Source organism: Bradysia coprophila (assembly GCF_014529535.1).
Source record: "Bradysia coprophila strain Holo2 chromosome IV unlocalized genomic scaffold, BU_Bcop_v1 contig_106, whole genome shotgun sequence".
Classification (NCBI taxonomy): Eukaryota; Metazoa; Arthropoda; class Insecta; order Diptera; family Sciaridae; genus Bradysia; species Bradysia coprophila.
Genome location: NW_023503372.1, coordinates 1,328,486 through 1,349,438, shown reverse-complemented (window position 1 = coordinate 1,349,438; position 20,953 = coordinate 1,328,486). Strand labels below are relative to the sequence as shown.

The 20,953-nt window shown below is 35.5% G+C and overlaps 1 protein-coding gene across 2 annotated transcripts; it reads left to right on the top strand.

The window, feature by feature from the left end:
- The first annotated feature begins 6,097 nt into the window (after positions 1–6,097).
- Positions 6,098–7,638, top strand: LOC119070798 (leucine-rich repeat-containing G-protein coupled receptor 5-like). 2 transcript variants are annotated; one of them, XM_037175279.1, is made up of 2 exons: positions 6,098–6,166; positions 6,353–7,637. In XM_037175279.1, exons 1-2 carry the CDS (start codon positions 6,138–6,140, stop codon positions 7,545–7,547), a joined length of 1,224 nt encoding a protein of 407 aa, XP_037031174.1. In that variant the 5' UTR covers positions 6,098–6,137; the 3' UTR covers positions 7,548–7,637. The 2 variants fall into 2 exon arrangements, with proteins under 2 accessions (XP_037031174.1, XP_037031175.1); XM_037175280.1 differs by lacking the exon at positions 6,098–6,166 and adding an exon at positions 6,181–6,273 and having other exon boundaries at positions 6,353–7,638.
- The last annotated feature ends 13,315 nt before the right edge of the window (positions 7,639–20,953 follow it).

Below are 20,953 nucleotides of genomic sequence, written 5' to 3'. Positions count from 1 at the left end.
GATTTAAAAGGAAGAATAGTTTTTCAGCAGAGAAGAAAATGAAGTAAGAGAAATGAAGAGTTTCACATTAAAGGCTTTTGATACGAATAGGTGTTTCGTACGGGTCGGCGTTAGCTATGTTTTTTTATGTTTGTCTGTTTAAATCACATCAAAGATGTGACATTCCCCTAATTTTTTTCTTCTTTCTCACATGTTTATAAAACCAATTCACCGTAAGTGGCATAACTATCCAATTCCCACCTCACTTAACTCGAGTGAAAATAGTAAAATGTAAAATGTTCTAATTCCTCCTATAGCTTAGCCTTAAAACTCCCAAAAACTTTATTCAAATGAACATTCTCATTTCCATTTAAAAGCCATAATTTCAATTTAATTGCTTCGTTTAATATGTTAAATGTTCATAGAGCATCGTAACAAATCCCTTAAATTTCATTTATCATCACAAAGTTGCGGTAATGAACAAACCAGAGAGAAAGACTTTTCATTTCGTTGCATAAAATGTCGACAGTAAATTATTGTATAACCAGTATATGAATTGGGAAGATGTGGGGAATGAATATGGCAGAGAGTATCTTCTCGATTCATAGCACACAGACGTACACATACAGGGTAGCTGTTGATTTAGTTGTTAAAACAAAACTTAAACTCCAGAGATATTCGTTTTATTATGGTCAAAATTTTATATATCCCCTTTCCACTGTGTAGAATATATCCTCGCAAGCAAAACTGTTTTTGCTTTTATAATAAAACATAAATATTACCAACATGTGGAGCATACGTGCGGTTAAGGGATGACACTTTCCATTTTGTTAAGCCTTTTTAATGTCACTTCTCAAAATGGGAAACTTTCGAACTCAACCCGAAAAAAACGAACCAAAACAAAAGCTTTGGATCTTGTGTGTACACGACGTCGTCGTGTGTTTTATTCCAACCTTTTCATAAATCGTTCCAGTGGCCATGATTCAGACATTTATTAACATGTTCACATCATTTGTCAACACTTTAAAACATCTCATTTAGTTATGTATGGAGAAGGAATGTTCTGTCTCAAAGTGGGAAATTAATTTCGAATATGAAAATAAGATAAAACATTTTCCATGGAAGTTTAATTGAATTTACAAACGATTATATCGGATGCTGTTAACAGCTCTAGATATATGCATACATGACAGGCAGGGACTATTTTTTGGGAAATTCCTAAATTTCTCAAATTTCTCAAATTTAGACGACAGTGAAAATCGAGGAAAATTTGGAATAAAATAGGAAATTCTAAAAAAATATAGGAATGGGAAAATCTAAAAAAATTTTTAAAAAAATTAGAAAAATATTGTAAGTTTGCAAAATATTGAAAAATCTGGAAATTTGGAAAATATGAGAACATTTAGAAAAATTTGAAATAATTTAGAAAAGTCTCGGAAAATCTATGAAAACCTAAGAAAATTTGAACAATTTGTAGGAAAAGTATGGAATAAATTAGGAAAGAAGCATAGGAAAATATTGGAAAATCTTTGAAGAACTTTAGTAAAATACTGAAAAATCTTGGAAAATTTGTGAAATATAGAAAAACACTCAGCGAAATTTCTTACGTGCAACGTGCATATCATTCGTGCCCCCATGTAAAAATTGTGTTAAGATGGTTTGGTTATACAGCGGGCTCGTATATAATACATGCGTGACGTATTCTGCTTTAATAGAGATTTTAAAATATGAATTTTATATGAATTCACTTACGATACACACCATATAAACAGTTTATAGTAGTTATTATACATTTTATTGCTACCAGATATTTCAAATTAAAAATTGACTACCTAGGGAATTGAACCGGAGACCTCTGGATCATAAGGTAACAATCTTTCTAATGTTGCATTATAGTAGTGTTGGCTGACATTTCTAACTGTTGAAGTGTACTTTGAAAGCCGTAAACGTATGTACGCACATAAATAATGATATTTGGTTTCTTTAACACAACTGTATTTAAGTTCTTTAAGCAAGAGGACTTAGCCACGACTTGGTAGTTATGGACTTAAATTATCAAACTACTGGATGATCAGTTATAGATAATTTCAACTTTATGATATGATGACGAAATGAACTACTTCATATATACACGTGATGTGCGTTTAACTTCCGTCCCACTCGTAAATTATTTACATTCCACGTACATCACCACAATAAGTAACGCATGTATATTCAAATCTAACAGGGGAAATACTTGCCCCACGTATAGAAAACATTGTCAATGTATCATATACGTCAATGAAGTACCCAACACATCTCCAATGAATTTTACATATACCAGGGGTATTGTCTGAATTTTCTTTTTCTGTGTGAACCTGGAATAATTAAAAAAATCTGAACAAAATTTGAAAAAATTTATGAAAATTTTGGAAAATTTGGAAATATGTTAAATTGGGAAAAATCCAGGAAAATTTGGAATAAAGTCTGGAATAAAACGTTAAATTTTTTAGAAAAATATTGGAAAGTATTGTAAAGTCTAGAAAAACTTGGAATAAATTAGGAAGCCTATGAAAATATTGGAAAATCAAAGAAAATTTAAACAGTTTTTGGAAAATATAGTAAAATCTAGGAAAATTTAGTAGGAGGTAGTAAGGAATCTCGCGCCGCGTCATTCACAATAATTCACAAAGTGACATCTTCCCTTATACAAAATGTGAATTATTGTTAATGACACGGCGCGAGATTCCTAGCAACCAATTTAGAAAAGTGTGGGACAATAAAGGAAAATCTAAAAAAAAATTAAGGAAAAACTGGAAAAATTTTGGACAGTTCAAGAAAATATGTGAAAACATTTTCCCAAAAATAGTCCCTGATTGAAAGGAGTACAACGAACATTGTACAGATATATTACATACATACATTGCGAGTATGTAGCATGTGAGTTCTCACATATAATCAAATTAAGCGATACACGGCTGTACCTATAACGTAATATCTCTTCCACTTCCACATATTATAGTATACTATGCATTTCGAGAACGCAAAATGTTATTCGGTTCATTAACTTGCTAGTCTATAACCTCAGAAGCTGGCGTTCCAGGCAATATGATTTTATGGTTCCCGCATAAACGATCCGACAACATGGCAATGATATAATCTTCTTGTGGTTAAAACAGCTTTGTAGAATTGCCGTATTATTGGGTAAGGAGCGCGGTAACTGGAAATGGGTGGTTTCGGGGTGTATAGTTCGTTCATATAGGTATAACTCTGTAAAACATACCCCAAAATGTATGTTGAGGGTTTTCTTAGTATTTTGCCTTGTATGCCTCGGATGTTATAATATGGAATTTTCTCTGGTGCTAAACTTTACAAAATTTGTGGCTTAAGATTAAGGATGGATATATGCTCTTTACGATCATCATTATAACTTTGTATTGTATACCTTTTAGTTAAATGTGTTTAAATTTATGTTTGTGTACCATTGGTGCAGTTGGTTTGGTGGTGAAATGTTTAATTTATATCATATCGAGTTGATGGACTATATATTCCACACAAAATGTAATGTACGGTTAGTTGAATGCATGTGGGTGTAAATAATTTCTCTTTGGTGTGTTTTCACAAGTGAATTGAACAGATAGCTTCAAAGAACTTACATTCCCAAACAGATTAAACTTTGTGTTTCTTTGTGCAACTTCGTTTTAATAATTTTAACTTAAAACATTTTCTCAAGTTTGATATTGGTAGCTACTATTATACGATGAAGGATGTGGGTTCGCTGTATTTTGCTTAACGAATATCCTTTCCAATGTTTTACATTGGTGCAAAGGATTCTTGTTGAATGCTTTTGAAAATCTTCGTTTCGTTTGATATGCCATGATGATTTTAATCAAAAACTCGACTACAAAACCTTTGACTTCTTGTGCAGTTTTCAAAGAAAACCGAAATCACAGCAGGGAAAATTTCAGATTGGACAATAATTGAAGCAAGAAATGTTCTCCTACGCGATCGATAAGCCATTTTTGTGTCCATTATTATCGACACGTGTTACGCCGACCCGTACGAAACACCTATTCGTATCAAAGGCCTTTAACGTGAAACTCTTTATTTCTCTTACTTCATACTCTTCTCTACTGAAAAGCTATTCGCCCTTCAAAATCACTTACATTATCCACTCTTTGCCTTGTTATCATATACAACTAAATTGCCGGAGGCAATATAGACAGCCCCGTACGAAGACAAATTTCAAAAATTCCTATTTAAACAGCTACATACCGCTATATTTAACTATATTTCACTATAAATAAACATTTCACAGAGGAATATGCTATTATATAGCTCTATATGCCTGTATATAGCTCAATATAGCTGTATATAGGTATATATAGATGTCCATATATGGAATCCCTGAAACCCCACACACATAACAAATTATTTCCATGTTAACAGAAACTCTCTAAGTACCATTTTTCCCAAGATATATCACTTTTAATAAAATCCAATATGGCTGCCGGCAGCCATTTTGTTAGTAGACCGGAAATAGTACCGACGCTTTACATTCGTTAATACCTTTCAAACAAAAAAAAAATCATGAAATTCGGTCAAAATTTACTCGAGATATTGTCAAAATACACCACGTTCACTGTACTTCCGAGTAGCCAGATAAGAGCTCACTCCAAGAGACCTAGCTCACGCTCCGGAGAACATAATTTCATAAAAAAAAAATTCCCTGATTGGTACGGTCAATACCTATCTAATAAAGCTAAAACAGACGAAATATGTTCAAATGTGGCCGACCTACAAGCAAAAACTGCTTGCCGCCCTGTGCCTGTTTCACACCAAGGGTTCTAACTCACGAGTCGGTCATCCGATTTCCATAAACTTTTTTTTTGTCGATCGGTATTGTAAATACCTTTTATTTGACGTATCACTTACAAGTTTAACGTTTAAATGTCCGGAGATATCTTCGAAAAACCGTAAAGCACTTATTGGGCCACAGCTCGGGAGGGGTCGATCCAAAATCACTCATTTGAACTTAGCCTGTCTTTTGACATTACCAAACGGGAAAAAAAAGAATTTTCAAAATCGGATGCGTTTTATCGTGCAGACAGACAGACGGACAGACAGACGGACATTTTTTTTCGCGGATTTGGCATCTCTAGACAACCACAATAGGTTTCCCCTTACTCAGGGAGTCCAATTCGACGTGTTACAAACGTATGCGTAAACCTATAAGACCCCAGTACTTCGTACGGGTCTAAAAAAAAAAAATCTTGAAATTCGGTCAAAATTTACTCGAGATATTGAAAAAATACTCCACTTTCACTGTACGGCCGAGTAGCCGGATGAGCTCACTCCAAGAGACCTAGCTCACGCTACGGTGAACCTAATTTCATAAACTTTTTTTCCCTGATTGGTACAGTACCTATCTAACAAAGGGAAAATTTGGGCGCCCTACAAGCAAAAACTGCTTGGCGCCCTGTACGTCACTTACACCGATATCAGTTCTTTTGTAAGTGGATAACAGAACTTGCGTCACACCTCCACTGTAAAAGGTTTTGGGCGATTCATATTGCATAAGTGCAAATAAAATTCTAATCCCAAACAAAAATCTGTCTGGCGAAGTGTTTTGATGGAATTGAACAAACAGTAATAATGCCGACTCCGAACTTAATGAGAATTTGCAAATAAGACGACCTTCGCTAAATTCAATTAAAATCATCGATAAGAATGTCAATAAAATTTCGATTTTTAAATGCTTATATCAATATCATATGGAAATGTGTGTCAAATTCGAATTACGCACAGTTCTGATGAACAGGATGTGTTACTATAGATACTCTATCTATATAAAATCAAGTATGTGCATGTAGTAATCGTACATCAGCGGTCAAAATTGTGAGCCACTACAGTGCAGATTATATCTCACTTGAAATAAGGAAACGAAGGAAACACAAGTGAAATAGAGCAAAAAATCAGTTTGAGTTACACCCTGTTGTACCCAGTCCTAGCAATTGAACTCAATTATCTCTTAACATTCTTTAATCTTCATCAAAGCAAGTCTTTTGGGAAGAAATTAACCTTGATCTCGATTTCACATTGATAGCAATGAATTCGAAACTGCAGAGAAACATTATTCATTTTGAAGTTAGCGAACGCACAACAAGCATCGACTCAACATGGGTTTCAATAAATTCCTGCTGAAGAGGTGAGAATGCTAAATCGTTTTGGGGATTGCAACGAATTTTTATTATAAGAGCCAGGCCAAAGAACCAAAATTTGCACATAGGAAGCGTCGAATCCGACAATTCGAATGTAAAGTTCAGCCCTTCTCACACTCATTCATTGATTGTTATAAATTTGGTCGATTTCAAATGCAATTTCATTGTTACAGTTCAATCAGCATCATCCTCCTCTTGATATGCCAACAATTCGGTACAATTACCGGTTCGGAAGTGAAATGTGTGATGAATGGTACCGACACGTGTGAGGTGTTCGAACCGATCAATGGAACCGATGAATCGCTAACGATAATCACCGCATCAGATCAGGATGATAAATCTATCCTGCACATCCACCTATTCAACGTATTAGACGCCATTCCGAGAACATTTTTCCAACGATTTCCCGGAATTTTACATGCTGAAATGAAGCCCGGTGTCAAGGCGATATCGCAAAGTGATTTCACCGATGCCAAAAGCTTACTTTATCTGGAGTTGAAGGAAAATCATTTGGAAATTGTACCGAAAGAAGCATTTGCTGGTGCTGTTGCATTGGGAGTACTAAACTTGGAGTCGAATGTGATCCGCGACGTTGAAGATTATGCCTTTTCCGGTTTGATTGCATTAACCGAACTTTTATTAAATAAAAATAATTTGACAATAATCCGAAGATTAACCTTCGCTGGGGCGACCAGCTTGGAACGACTGGATTTAGAGGAAAACCAAATCGAAGTAGTAGAAGAGGGGGCTTTTGATAGTGAAAGTTTAAAGTACATTTTCTTCAGCTCAAATCGAGTCAAACAACTGCCTGACAACATTTTTGTTAACACTCCCAGTTTGGAAAATGCCTACTTCAGTTCGAATGGAATGACAGAAATCGGCGGAGCCTTTTACAACATAAAAAGTCTGCGCAACGTAGCTTTTCGTCACAGCCATTTGAAAGACGTCGATCTCTACGACTTCGTGAAAGCCAATCCGGACTTGGAAAGCATTGACATGGAAGATACTTATTTCGACTTCAGAAATCCAGCAAAACCGGCCGAAACCTTCCCTAATAAATTGAGGGACCTGTTCCTCACCAATAACAACATTTCCAGTTCCAATTTTCTGGATCACTTAGAAGCCTTCAAAGATCTTCGTGTCATAGACATTGCATTCAATAATATTACTCAGATTGATGGCATTGAGACCATTGAACAGAGATTTCCGAAGCTTGAAATTATTATTTATCCTGGCAATCCGTTGAGCTGTGCATGGATCGAGTCAACGTCTTTCGATCGAAAATTGTTTGATGTTCCTCTCTATCACGAGCTTGACTTCAATGCGGCGGACTATTCGGTGGTCGATGGAATTTATTGTAAGAAGTGAATTTCATTTTCTGATGTAGAATAGGCTTTGTCCAATAAAAAATTTAATTTTTCAATTAAAATGTTGAGTTCCGACGAAAATCATATTTCGCGAACAGCTTTAGGTTTAGCATACAAAAAATTTGATTCCAACAAAGACGAGCAGTGCATAATTATTACCAAAGAAATTTCCCCATTTGCCATTCAAAAATCAAAATTAATGGCGTCAATTTGAATAAAATAACGTAATGTCACGACTCGAGCACTTGAGACAAATTTCGATTAAATGGAAATTCAAAAACTCTTCAAGTAGCACACTCATAAATTTGTATGTGCCAATGCAGACGTTAACTTCTACCTTCGAAAAAAAATCGAAAAAGTTTTGGGCGTTACGAAAACGCCTCTTCTTCGATTCATAGTTATTAATATAATTGCTAAATCTGAAAATTCATTTTAAAGGAGGTACTTTAACAGACGGAAATCATTATGTAATTGGAAATTGTTTAAATAAAACCTACGTGTGGGCTTTACAGAAGGGTAGCGAAATCAGAATGGAAGTTGGGTACTTAATGAAACAGCACTAAAACGAAAGATTCATACAAACGAGGTTATTGTACGTGGCTTGAGTCGTTTGGGACGGTTTATATCTCATTTTCAAGGGAAAATATCAAAAGAATTTACGCGAATAGTCAAAGTATTATAATATGACCATTGGCACAATGTGCGAATAGCATCTACCAAGAATGTGAAAATAAGCTGAAGTTGGACGAAAGTCGAAACGATGGCCACTTAGACAAGAAGCGGACGAAAAAAAGTTTTTTGATATTATTAGGTAGAGGATACCATACGCGGTTGTCAGCAATGTTGCTGCTCCCGGTCTATATAGATCAAAGAAAATTGTTTAGATTTTTTTCCTGAACGTCTCTTACGCCGAGAACTTTACCATCGCAATGTAGACCTTTAGCCTTGCATTGCAAACATTTAGCGATGCATTACGCCTTAACCACGACAGAGTAACGGTAACTAGGTAAGAGCGCTGATTTGACTAGGGACCTGAATAATCTATTATGTCAGTGTTCATTTGAGTTCACTTTCATACAGTGTATTAGGTCTCTTATTTGACGTTTCAAAAATGAACCGCTCCTGCCGTGGCCTTAACCTATTTTGTTGTTTATTATTGTAGCCCTCTTCGTCAAGGTCTCTCAAAGATCGTTTCTCTAAGTAAAGGTAAAAGTTATTAAACGTTGGTTGAAATAATAGAGTGGATTAAAGTGGAACAGATTGCATGCCTTATTCTCAATCTTCGATAACCGAAATTGGAGACCTGATGGGAAAAAGTTGTTCCATGCTTTTCTCAGAATGGCTTGATTCTGCTGTCGAATGGTACCAAACATTGGAAAATCCGAAAACCTTTGTATTTCATCTTCAGACAAATTGGTCGAAGAATTCGCGAATTCACTCTTAGGGATCTTAAGGATTTTTAGAAACCTTTATGAAACCTTGCTTTAGATTATTGTAGCCTCTTTTGACCGAACGTAACATTAAAATTAGTTAAATCTGTGATTTCTTTCGATCTGTTTTTATTGTATCGATCAACACACCTTAAGCATAAGCATGAGTGACACTCTAAATAGCGTGTTAAATTGGCACTGCAAAAAAATCTGGAAAATGTTTTCATACAAAATAGTGCTCTATTTGACAGTTGTCACTCGAAGCACTTTTGTTTGAAGTGCGTTCGATTGATGCAAAATCTGTTACTTCATTTTATTACGAGAGCTCACATCTTCTTTACATCAATAACATATGATTACGGATGCCCGCGCGGGCTAATAGCATCTTATACACCGTTCGCACGCAAATATACTCTTTCATTTTTAAATGCTTGTTATAAAATCATCATTGAGTAAGAATCTGAATACAAAATTTTTATTCTTTTTATATGTTCAACAGACTCAAACTCAAGGCATACATACACATTATAAAGTGTCAGTAAATACATTTTTTTTGTATGACTTCATCCGATGTCATCCTCGATCAAAACCTACAGCCAGCATAAAAATAAGAATAAATCCACCTCAACTCTTTTCGAGTGAAATATAATAATTTTCTCTCTTTTCCTTAATTCAATTCGGTAAAAACTTTTTCAATTTGTACTTACACATTGCACCCTTGACACTAAACACATTAACTTCTTCTTCTCGGAATATTTGTACGAACAAGCATCTGAACCACTGTAAAGAAAGGAACAAGACAAAAAAATGGAAAAAAATGGTTTCGACATACTTCAATGATCAAACCTAAAACCGAAAATGTCACATTTGATTGTTAAAAGCAACATGATATCTGACATACGGTAGCTTCATCCTGTCAAAATAATTTTATTTAAAACTTGATATCTTTCGTTGAATGAATATCAACTATGGAAACGTAACGAGAAAAAAAATGAGATGAGATGACGATGAACTGACTTTACGTTAAATAAAAAAATATGAAAGAGAAAAAATGACTTTTTTCCTCAAATTAAATTTGGCCAGTCCTATTTTTTGTGTCGACGCTGAAAGAGTAGGTTTAAAACAATTCAAAATAGAGATTTGATTTTCGAGGTTTAATTCTGTTCACATAATAATCATGCTCAAAAGTGTGTGGAAAATCTTTACCTCCAATGTGCTGCGAAAATTAACTGTTGTGCAGGTAAAATAAACTACATAATTGTGCGGAAATCGTGGTTTTGACTCATGTGGTTGTATACTTCTCCATCGGCTCAGCACACTCTTCAAAACAACTAGTTTTTTGCACAGGTGTGCGAGAGCACAAGTATGTAATCTACTATTATTACCTGCCCCATGAGAAAGTTGATCGAGAAAGTTGATCATTACATAGCAGTTTGTACCCCGCGAAATTGATCTATTTGAAACCACTGGCTGCTAGGAATTTCGCGCCACGTCATTCACAATAATTGACAAAATGACACATTTTGTATAAGGAAAATGTCACTTTGTGGGTTATTGTGAATGATGCGGCGCGAAATTCCTCAACACCTGAGGAACACGTCTCCACTGACATACAAACTATCAATTGCCTCATGTTATGAATTGCTTTTGCAGCATTCAATGTAATCTACTATTTTAAGGAGACTCACAAATTTTTCAAAAACGATCAACTAACACTATATTGTCGATCTCTGGACAAAGTGACATCTTCTATCGACGACGATGAGTACAATTTCTATCATTTTGTTGAAAACTTAGATCAATAGAAGTAACAGACGTGACAAGTATATTGATAATACACATGCAAGAATTCGATCAAGCGAAATGAGAATTTTTCAAATTATACTGATCTTTGAGGTAATGTGGTCATTGAATTACTTTTCGAACACAAATGAAATTTGCTCCGTGTTGCAATGTTGCTAAAAGTGTAGATAAAATAAGCGAGTTGCAAGTTACTAAACTCTTCGAATTATTAAATATATTGTTCTCACTAACTACCTTTGAGTAATATAACCACTTAACTTTATCGTGTTGTAGTGGGAGCTAGCAAGTAAATTTAGTTGTAGTTATAGATCATTTACGCGAACAGTCCGTTCAAGCATTGTACTTTGTACTTCAAACTTTCAAGCATTGCTGGGTTGACAGATTGCAAGGCCTTAGTGATATGAGCTAGGGGTCATTCACAAATTACGCACGCTCTTCAGACGAAAGGGGAGATCTGACAAAGGCGTGCGCTTCATACATTTTCGAAGTTTTCTTCTCGCATTTTGGAGTGCAAAAATTCGTAATTTTGAGCGTTCGCAATTTGTGAATGACCCCATATGTCCCACCACTCGAAACTGTAAGTTTTAAATCATGTAAAGTTATCCGCTCTTAAAAAAACGAGTCTATGCGACTTCTTCCCGGGTAGAAATGAAAATCCTAAGAGCTCGAAAAATTTAGTCTCACGCCTCTATAGGCAATTAGACTTGAGACTGTGAGACTATGAACTATCGATCTTTGGAGATGTTTGATTCTCACTAGGGTTGGAACACTAAATTGCTATGTCACTATGCTTTTGTTGCTATGCCTTTCAACTCACATAAAGAGAACATGCCTCAAAATATTCCCAAATATTTCCGAGAGTGATTCGAGAGTCAGTAATCTGTTATCGACAACGGCGACAAAAACATGTAATTCGAAATGATGAAAATGTTGAAGTAATAGATTTTGTATCAAGCATTGTGAAGTAACATAATCAATGATTCGGTTGCGATGCATTTGCCGCTTCTAAAATATTTTGAAATTTCCACTGGTAATACCGCGAGAAACTCATTTATCTTGTAGATTTATTACCATACGGTGTATGTTGTAGCATTTACACATTCCGCCACACTTGCATAAAGAAACTACCCGTTTTATGCGCGCATTTCCTTTTTTTTTTCAAATAATTACCCTATTTAACCTTCACTGTAATGTAGTGATCATAGCAGCACTTAACATTGAAAAGGATATTCTAGTTGTTTCTCCTGAACAGAGAAAACATTATCTCCACTACATTCCACCATATAAACGGGCCATATAATGCAATACCAACTACACGTTTTGCAATTTCAATAAACTACTCAATCTAAAACCTATGCAATATTCCACGCTAAACACTCATAAATCACGGTTAACGAACATTCTTTACTGCGTTTTGCAGTTCAAAATCACAATAACAGTACTTCGGTTAATAAACATTACTTCTGGTTTAAAGGGAGTCGTAAATCGTTGTGCTTTTACCTCGCAACACCATTACGACATAAAGTGCTTATAATATAGAGAGATGTGTGTGTTGGAAATAGGAACATAATACTTTTCAGTCAGTGTGAATATTACACACCGTGGCCAACACATCTATCCTGTACACATGACTTTATTGGTGTAATATGCGTCTGAGGACGAATAAAAAAGGTTCAGTGGAAGTGGCATATAATCTGCTGGCGGAGAGTATAAAAATTTAGTGAAACCACCGCCAGGATACCGAACGACATAACTTTTTCCTTTATCATTTTTATATGAAAGTCGGTGTCATAAGCAACATGTCTTTTTAAAATAAATTCTTGAGTAGAAATTGTGTTACACGTTAAGAGCTAAGCTCATATCATATGGTGATTCCAAAAGCAATGGGTTACTCTTAAAATGTATCTATATCCCAGCCATAGTATTGTCATTATCATTGCATATTGGATATTGAAGCGATGGCGATTTTCGTAATACAATTTTTTTTTTGGTTCGGATTACGATAGGGTTATAATGGCTGAAGTACACTTCCGTGTGAATACGAATCGACTACTTAATTCGATTTAACACAAGCGAAGATATATACGTTTATGCCTTCTCTCCCAGTCAGTGTTCAAAATAGAATACGGTCGTCAATATAATGGCTGAGTCTAACACGCCACCAACATTTGTGAAAATTTTTATTGGAGAAAAGTGGAAGCTTAAAGAGGAAAAGTCACTTTTATAGCCCCCCCCAACCATAAATGTTTTATTTTGAGTGGCTATACCGAGAATCAATATTGTAAATAATATGAACGATTGCGAATAGTACGTGATGGTCGTTTTCTTGAAATTGGAGTCTTAAGAATCGCATTATAAATCGGAAAATGCAACTTAATGCATTTAGTGGTTTTACTGGTCGGATGCTTTTAAAGGGAACGCTTTTGAACGTTAACATCATAATGTCATCTGTTATTATCATTCATAAAAGCGACCAAAACATTTCAACCATGAGTGGTACTCTAAGGGTACGCAAACTTGACTAACTGTAAAACACTGTAAAAACCCATTTCATTCAAAATAGGACTCTATGGCAGCTGTCACTTCTGCTTGAAATACATTCCAACAACATAAAAATGACCGAAAAGCCCTAGCTAGTATTCGATTCAGTACAAGCAACGCACTTCAAGCATGAGTGGTACTCTAAATAGGGCACTGAAACTTGACCGTGTGTCACACAACTGTAAAAATATTTTCATGAAAAATAGAGCACTTTCTGCAGCTGACCACTATGATCACTTTTGTTTGAAGTGCTTTGGTAAAAGACTTTTAACACTACGTGGTACTGTATTGTAGCTTTCTCCGAATGATCTTCTTCGGACGACTATTCATCGGTTATCAACATCAACTACATAAGCGATGGGCTCTGATTACTGTGGTTTCATATAGCAAAATGCATGTTCAAAAAAATGAAGTAAAAGATTTCGCATCAATGTCTTGAAAGTTTATAGATCAAAAGAAGTAGTAGACGTGATGCCGCAAACGGAAATGGCAAATGTTAAGGATAAAGACAGATATATCGAGGAATCAAAATTAATTAATGTTCTAAGCATTGACACATATATGCAAGACGTCAAAAAGACTCGCTATTTCGATACACGCATACATGTTTGAAAATTTTGAGGCTTTTTGACGTTGGAAAAATGAGTGTTCGTGGTAGAAGCAGTGCCATGGTTGATTAAAAAATTAATCGCTTTACCGAAATTCTCAGAAAAGAAGTTCTCTAATAGAAGTAAGTACACCTCTTCATACAACATCAGAGGAGTGACGCAAGTATAATACCCAAACTATTGTAAGTACTTGACCTTTGATGACGTTATTAGAGGCTTGTTGAGACAGAAAACACTAGAGCAATTTCGCAACGCTGAGATTGCCAATTATTCTGCGATGTCCATTGTTATCTGATCTGTAGGTTATGTTAAACAATGGAAAAATCAGTTGAATCAAAAGTCAGCAAATGATACGACATTATGTTTCAGTAACAATATTTTTTGCTAAGAAACTGTGTGTAAAACTTGAAGGACTAGATAAAACCGCAGAGACAGGCATTCACACATGACTAAGAAAACCTAAAAGAAAAAATGAAAATAAATTTGTCGTTTCGTTTTTCAGTCGATTTTATTGCAATTTAAATAAAAAAAGGAAAAATAACCCAAAAAATAATAAAGAGACCTGCACTCAGCACTTGAAACATCGACGAACAGCAATAAAAATTTCCCATCGATTTATTCGATCATTTAATTCCAAAATGTATACCGTCTAGTGTTACAAATTGTTAAAATATATTTTCGCCACTAAAACGGCTTATTGCTAAGTCTCTAACTTGGACCGGCTTTTCCAATGACAATTTATTGATAAAAATAAAAGAAAAAAAAATTACTTCGGGACAGCTATTACGAAAAAATTTATATTGAAGCGAATTCTTGGCAAAAATGTGAAGAAAAACAACACCGTCTCAGGGTGTGTGTGTAACGTACAACACAAGAAAAATGGAAGAAAATGCCCTAATGGTTGTGGTGCGTTTGAAATTGCGATGGTTGCATGTGGATTTTATATCTATTTTTGTAAACGGTCTTTCAAGTTATGGCCACCGACGACCGACGACTAACCATTATTGCTTTTATGGACATTGAGAATTACACTATAAAGCACACGTGTGACGCAAGCATTTTTATTATATTTTCTCATTTAAACAACGGTACACGACGAGAGCTGATGATAAAATGTATACGGCACGTGAACCATTGCTAGATGGTAGTGTAGTGGCCTCGTATGCGCTCTTAAGTTAAAAGTTATATTATTAAGATGCGAGATAACGTTGCTGTGGTATGGTAGCCCTAAAAATTCACTCATAATTAAACGTTCATAATTTGGGTAAGTGCAGTTGGTTTGGCGGCTGCAATGATGTATAATGTATCCACTGACTCATATGACGTAATCCAAATACGATTCTTTTTTGTGTGCATATGCTATGCTAGCCTAAATTTAGGCGATGTATCATTTAAACTCCTGAGAATTTGCATACTTTGAGAATTTGCGAGGCGTGATTCGAAAGTCAAGATAGTCCAGACTGAACTTGTTATTGGCCGTAATAGGCTGTTAGTGGGTCTCTACATAAACAGACGAATAATAACCGAAGCTCCTAGTTTAAAAACCAAAGTTCTAATCTTCTCAATCCTACACTACGACAGAAACATACGAAATTGGTCTGCCTATAAAAGTCTTATTTCATGATTCACCATTTCACCATAAGATTTGTCGCTATCTCTTAATGTCTTTCGCTACGATGTCTACGAAGCCTTTAGCCTCAACATACCATAATGATGAATGATTTCCATGTCCGCATGTCTATGCTTGCATGCATTTATACAATTTCATATTAATACAGAAATGTGGAACCACTGAACCATTATTTACTCAGGCGTGTTGATTTACGTGCTACAAAGGGTTGTGTCGCAGTGAGTGGAACAGCATAATTTTCATTTCATTTTTATTGTATGCGCAACCATCCACCAATATTGAAAGAAATTGGAAAATTGTAACATGAAAAACTCGAACTAAGAAAAAATTTAATTTTTCTTCCATGAGCCATCGAAAGTCAGTTCAATCTCTTTACTCAACCCTCTTTCGTATATACGTAACGTCACGGCAAGTGATTTATGGTAACATTATTTAGAGCCCAATTCCCAAGATGCTTATACCAGTTTTATGTTATTCGTTTACAGTAGATTTGCAGATCAGTGATGGCGAGGTTGTAGCATCTGTCGGATTCATTCGTTTGACACAAATTATAACAAAAAAAAAAAACGCAAACTATACAGAAAGCATTTTGTTTTCCGCTTTTCTTTTTTCCCCGAATTTTTTTTTCTGTTCTTCCTTTCCTACTACTCCCGATCTTCTTTAACTGTAAACTTTTTGCACTTTGGCATTTCGATGACAAATGATTTTCAAATGAATGTTGAAATTGAAATTGAGGGTGATTAATGAGGGGATTTTCTACCATCGGCTTAAATGATTATTTTATATGGCGAGAAAATAGGAAAAGCTTTTCCTTAATTACTCAGTGGGTTTCGGTATATATAATAATCTGATGTGTCGTGCCGTTTGCATTTGGATCGGAGCTTTATACGAAATTAGCGAAATTAATTTTAAATCTTCATTGTTCCGGGTATAATTTAGAAAAATTCCGGCAATGTGTTTGCTGATTTATGGCTGGACGGTGCGTGGACGAAAAATTTATGACCAAATGTTTCGTTCGTGAGAGTCGATTCTGTTTTAATACCACTTCCTTCTTGTTTTTCTTTCACTCGATTTGGAAAGCTTTGCTGTAATTAATTGATCGAACTAAATTAATCGGTTGGAGAGGTCGTTCAATTGTGTCCACACCAAAGTATGATGTTCTCTATCATTGTATGTTGGAAGCGTTTGCTCGTTTGTTTAGAGATGTCACTCACAGTCTTTCGGCCGATAACAAGTTTAGTTTGGACCATCGGCTTAATGTGACTTTCGAACCACGCCTCGAAGTATGCAAATACTCTGTGAGGAAAGTTAGGCGCATAGCACTGATATATCGCCTAAATGTAGGCTAGAAAATTGTACATAAATTCACCGTATTTGGGTTACGTCATGCGAGTCTTTGAGAGTGTGTACTGTCATCGTTGTAATCACCAAACACACTGCAACTACCTAAATTGTAACGATTGAGTGAACTTCAGGATTAGGTTTCACCAACGCAGTTCAACGGAAGTGGTTATCCTAAAAGTTCGGACTTCCACAACCACACACAATATCGATTAAAAAATATTTAGAAAGCACATTCGAGAAAAATCTAGTTCTTCGTTTGCTAAATCAAAATATCTCTATACATAAAGCACGGAATCAGAGACAGATTGTGTTGGCTTTCACTCCAGAAGTTTCTGAAATTTTTCTAAAATTTCACCGAAAATAGCCTACAATTGTTCACACATTTTCAAGACACTCACTACCACCCTCGTCCGATGAGTCAAAACCGATTGAGCTTATGACAAAGTAATTACCAAATTACGATAGTCTCTGCCATAAAACGGACGCATAACATTCGTGCACATCGACAGGCATCAAACCAGTGTCTTACTTAAATGTTACATCAAATTGAGCAGTTTTGTATCGACCGACACACGTAACCATACGTTGAAAATAAATTGAATTAAAGACGAAAATTTTCAAAATACAACTCCACAACATAGACAGCAATTCACGTTATTACATTATTGTTTGGGTTCGTTTAATCCGTCCAATAAATCAATCAAAAGCACGTTCCGTACCAAATACACATTTTGCACACCACCATCGCACACACATCTATATAAAAGTCCTTCCTAATACGAATTTCTACATAATACATACGTACGATTGTAGACAGTTTTCACCAATTTCCATTATATATGTGAGGGTGTTGAGGTCGTAATTCATCCACCCGCGAGCGTTCCGGAGCACAAAGAATTATGAACAACGAAAAGTGAAGAAATTATTAGACTGGTCTTTAGGGTTTTTTGAAATTTATGGTTTCAATGTTGCCTATAATTTATGTGGATAATAAAAATTACAGTAGACTGCGGACATGGTTGGTATTATTTTCTTTTTCTTTTTTTCTTTTTTTTCCTTCCAGCCGTTCGTGAATGTAATGACCGCGGAAATCCCATGCAAGTAAAGAGCATGGTAATATATCGTAAATATCAGTCGCTATTTAGCATACGAAAGACATGCTGAACCGTAAATTTAATTGGGTCACATTGATATTATAGATCGAGATCTACTGTCCTCATAGAGTAGCATTGATTGTAGAATGGACACTGGACAGTGTCGTCGAAAGTATGTAAATCATTTCGTAACCTTTCACAGACATTTGCACCTTCACTTATTTAGAATTGTCGAATCTTGTACTTCTTTCGGTCAAAACATTTTTCGTTGCTGGACACAAAATCTTGTACTTCCTACATTTTTACATATGAGTTACGACGGCATCATCCTCGTGATTTTTTATTTTTGCAGTCGTAACAAATGAATATAGTCGTCTACACTCTTTTCACACCGCGTCCACGTTCATTTTCCTTTACATCCTCCAATTTCAAGTGACATTTTTAAGAAGTCTTTTCTCAAAGCTCTTTCAGTCGATAGTTGCTTATATGCTATTGAGAACTTTGAGTTTCTTTTGGATTCCATTCAACGTTGCTTAGTTATTTTTCGCAATAAACCAAGATTATCCAGAGTTTCTAGTTATTTTACAAAGGTTCGGAAAGAACGTTCTTTCAAAACCTTGCTATTTTAGTCAATTCGCTCCGTCAGTGCGCGATTCAGAATTTGAATTTTAAGTGAACGAATGAACAAAAAATAATCGAAAAATGAATTTCACATACAGGAAACATCGGTTGGCCTGTAGAGACGCCAGAATTAATTCAGTACTTTATTCTTTGCTCTATTTTCTGATGAAATGACTTCACTCTGGTAAAAATATGGATGTAATGTCATAACAGTGAAGTTGGTTCCAAGAAAAATAGAGCGCTGACATCAGTAATTTTATGACGAAATCTACAAGAAATGTAATGGAATTATGCTTTCTAACGCAATTTAGAGTCTGACGAGTATACTAATACTAGAAGCAGTTTACATCGGGAATAAAAGTGAAAGTTGCGTCATCCAAGAAGAACAACTTTCTACTGTTCTAACCTTGGGCGAACAAAAATACATATTTTCTGTCACATCTCTGTCATGTTTCGAGAAAAAAATGAACTGGATTACGCGAAATGAATTTGTATGAAGTGAACGGATCCATGACATTCCACTGTCACTACTGTCACATTTGTCGAGATGTAAATAAAACTTTTGAAAAACAAAATAAGATCTAGGGACATTTTAAGTTTTAGTTTTGGCTTCGAAGGATCCTCTCGATTATTTTTACTAAAATGACTTCGACTCACCGAGAGAAACAAAGCTAATTCGATTGACAAAATGTTTATCGAGAAAATCGATTGAAAGCCTCCAGTTAAATGATTGATTCAGTCAGAGACCGACAGTCAAAGTACAATCGCATCGTATTCGAAAGTAAACATTCGCTGTTGATGATGGCTCTCTCCTCTTTCGTTTCAGATTTTTCTCGAAATATAAACAGATCTCGCAACAATCTAAATTTTTTGAGTTAATACATTGGACTATATGTATGGTTGGACAACGGCAGTCACAGAGAACGGACGTGTTTATGCGTTGCTCTCTAAAAGTGTTTCTTTTGTGTGGCTGTGTGTGAATTCATTTTCGATTTTGTCTAATTTCTGTGCCAACTTTTACGGCTTTGGTGTTTTTATTTTGCTGTAATGTTTAAATGGTGAAATTATTTTAAAGGTTTTATTAACGAAGTCAAAGTGTTGTTCTCGTAGGTCATTTTCTCTTTGATCAATAAAGTCGTTCTCGCCTCATTGTGCGATATCAACAATTGTGTTATTTCCTTTGTTATTTAACATGTGCTTCGTGGCGTCGGTTTACGGATTAACAATCGACTCTACCAGAAGCTAATGCTAAATTACGTGCTCGATTAATGTACGAAAATGACACATTGCCGTATGGCATCTGGCAGTCAATTTTAGTGCAGGTAAGGTACAAACGCTTCGGGTTCTCATTTGACACCCCAAAACCACATAGCAAATTTTTACAAATTTGCTGTGGTACAATCCCAAGATACAGAAACTATCTTGTACTCCAAAATGACCGCGAGGTTTAACAGATCTATTGATTGATACGTTGTATGGATGTCAAGGGATATGACGAAATACGAATCATTCAGACGCTACAACCTGCAACGCCAGAACGAGTTCAGTCACATGGTGGCATGGCGATTTATACGAAGAGGCAACTCATGGCCTATGGTGATTAGACACTTGCTATTACCTAAAACTAATAGCCGTAACCGTAACAAAGTCGGAAATATCAAAAAACCCAACATTCGCTTTCTCCATAAAAGAAACCATATCGACATAATGTCAATAGTAGAAAGAGCTACAACATGACAATGTTGATAGCGCCATCTTTGGGAAAATGTACAGGTCAATTAGTGATGGTTGTGGTATTCGCATACCACCCACGGCTTGGAGAATTCACAACGTATGGGACGTTAACACACGGTCGATTTGTGAACAATCTAAGTCGGGAGAGATATGATGTAAAATCACAGTCCATATGATCAAGAGACTTGTACAATAGCACAACAGGCCCATCTGAGGCTTAGGTGCTGGGCTTACACCCTCCCATCTAATCTAATCTAATCTAATCATATGTATCAAACGTATGAGCATCATTGGGTTTTGTTTTCCTGCTACAGCAATAACATAATAGGCTTTTGAACCCAAAAAATTTCTCAGCTGTCGATTGTATAAGGATTGGATAAGAAGGACAGTAGGATCCTAAATCCATATACTTATGACAACGATATGTAGTTCTAAGGCAGAATATCTCTGATGAAAAAAGTACAGGACCTGGCATTCCAAGCGTCTAAATAGGAATCAGTAACTTTGTGTGATTTCTAACAGACAGAGATATTCCATACTTTAACAACACTTCATGAGATCAATCTTCCATAAAACTATTTTTAGTTTTAAATGGTCAATAG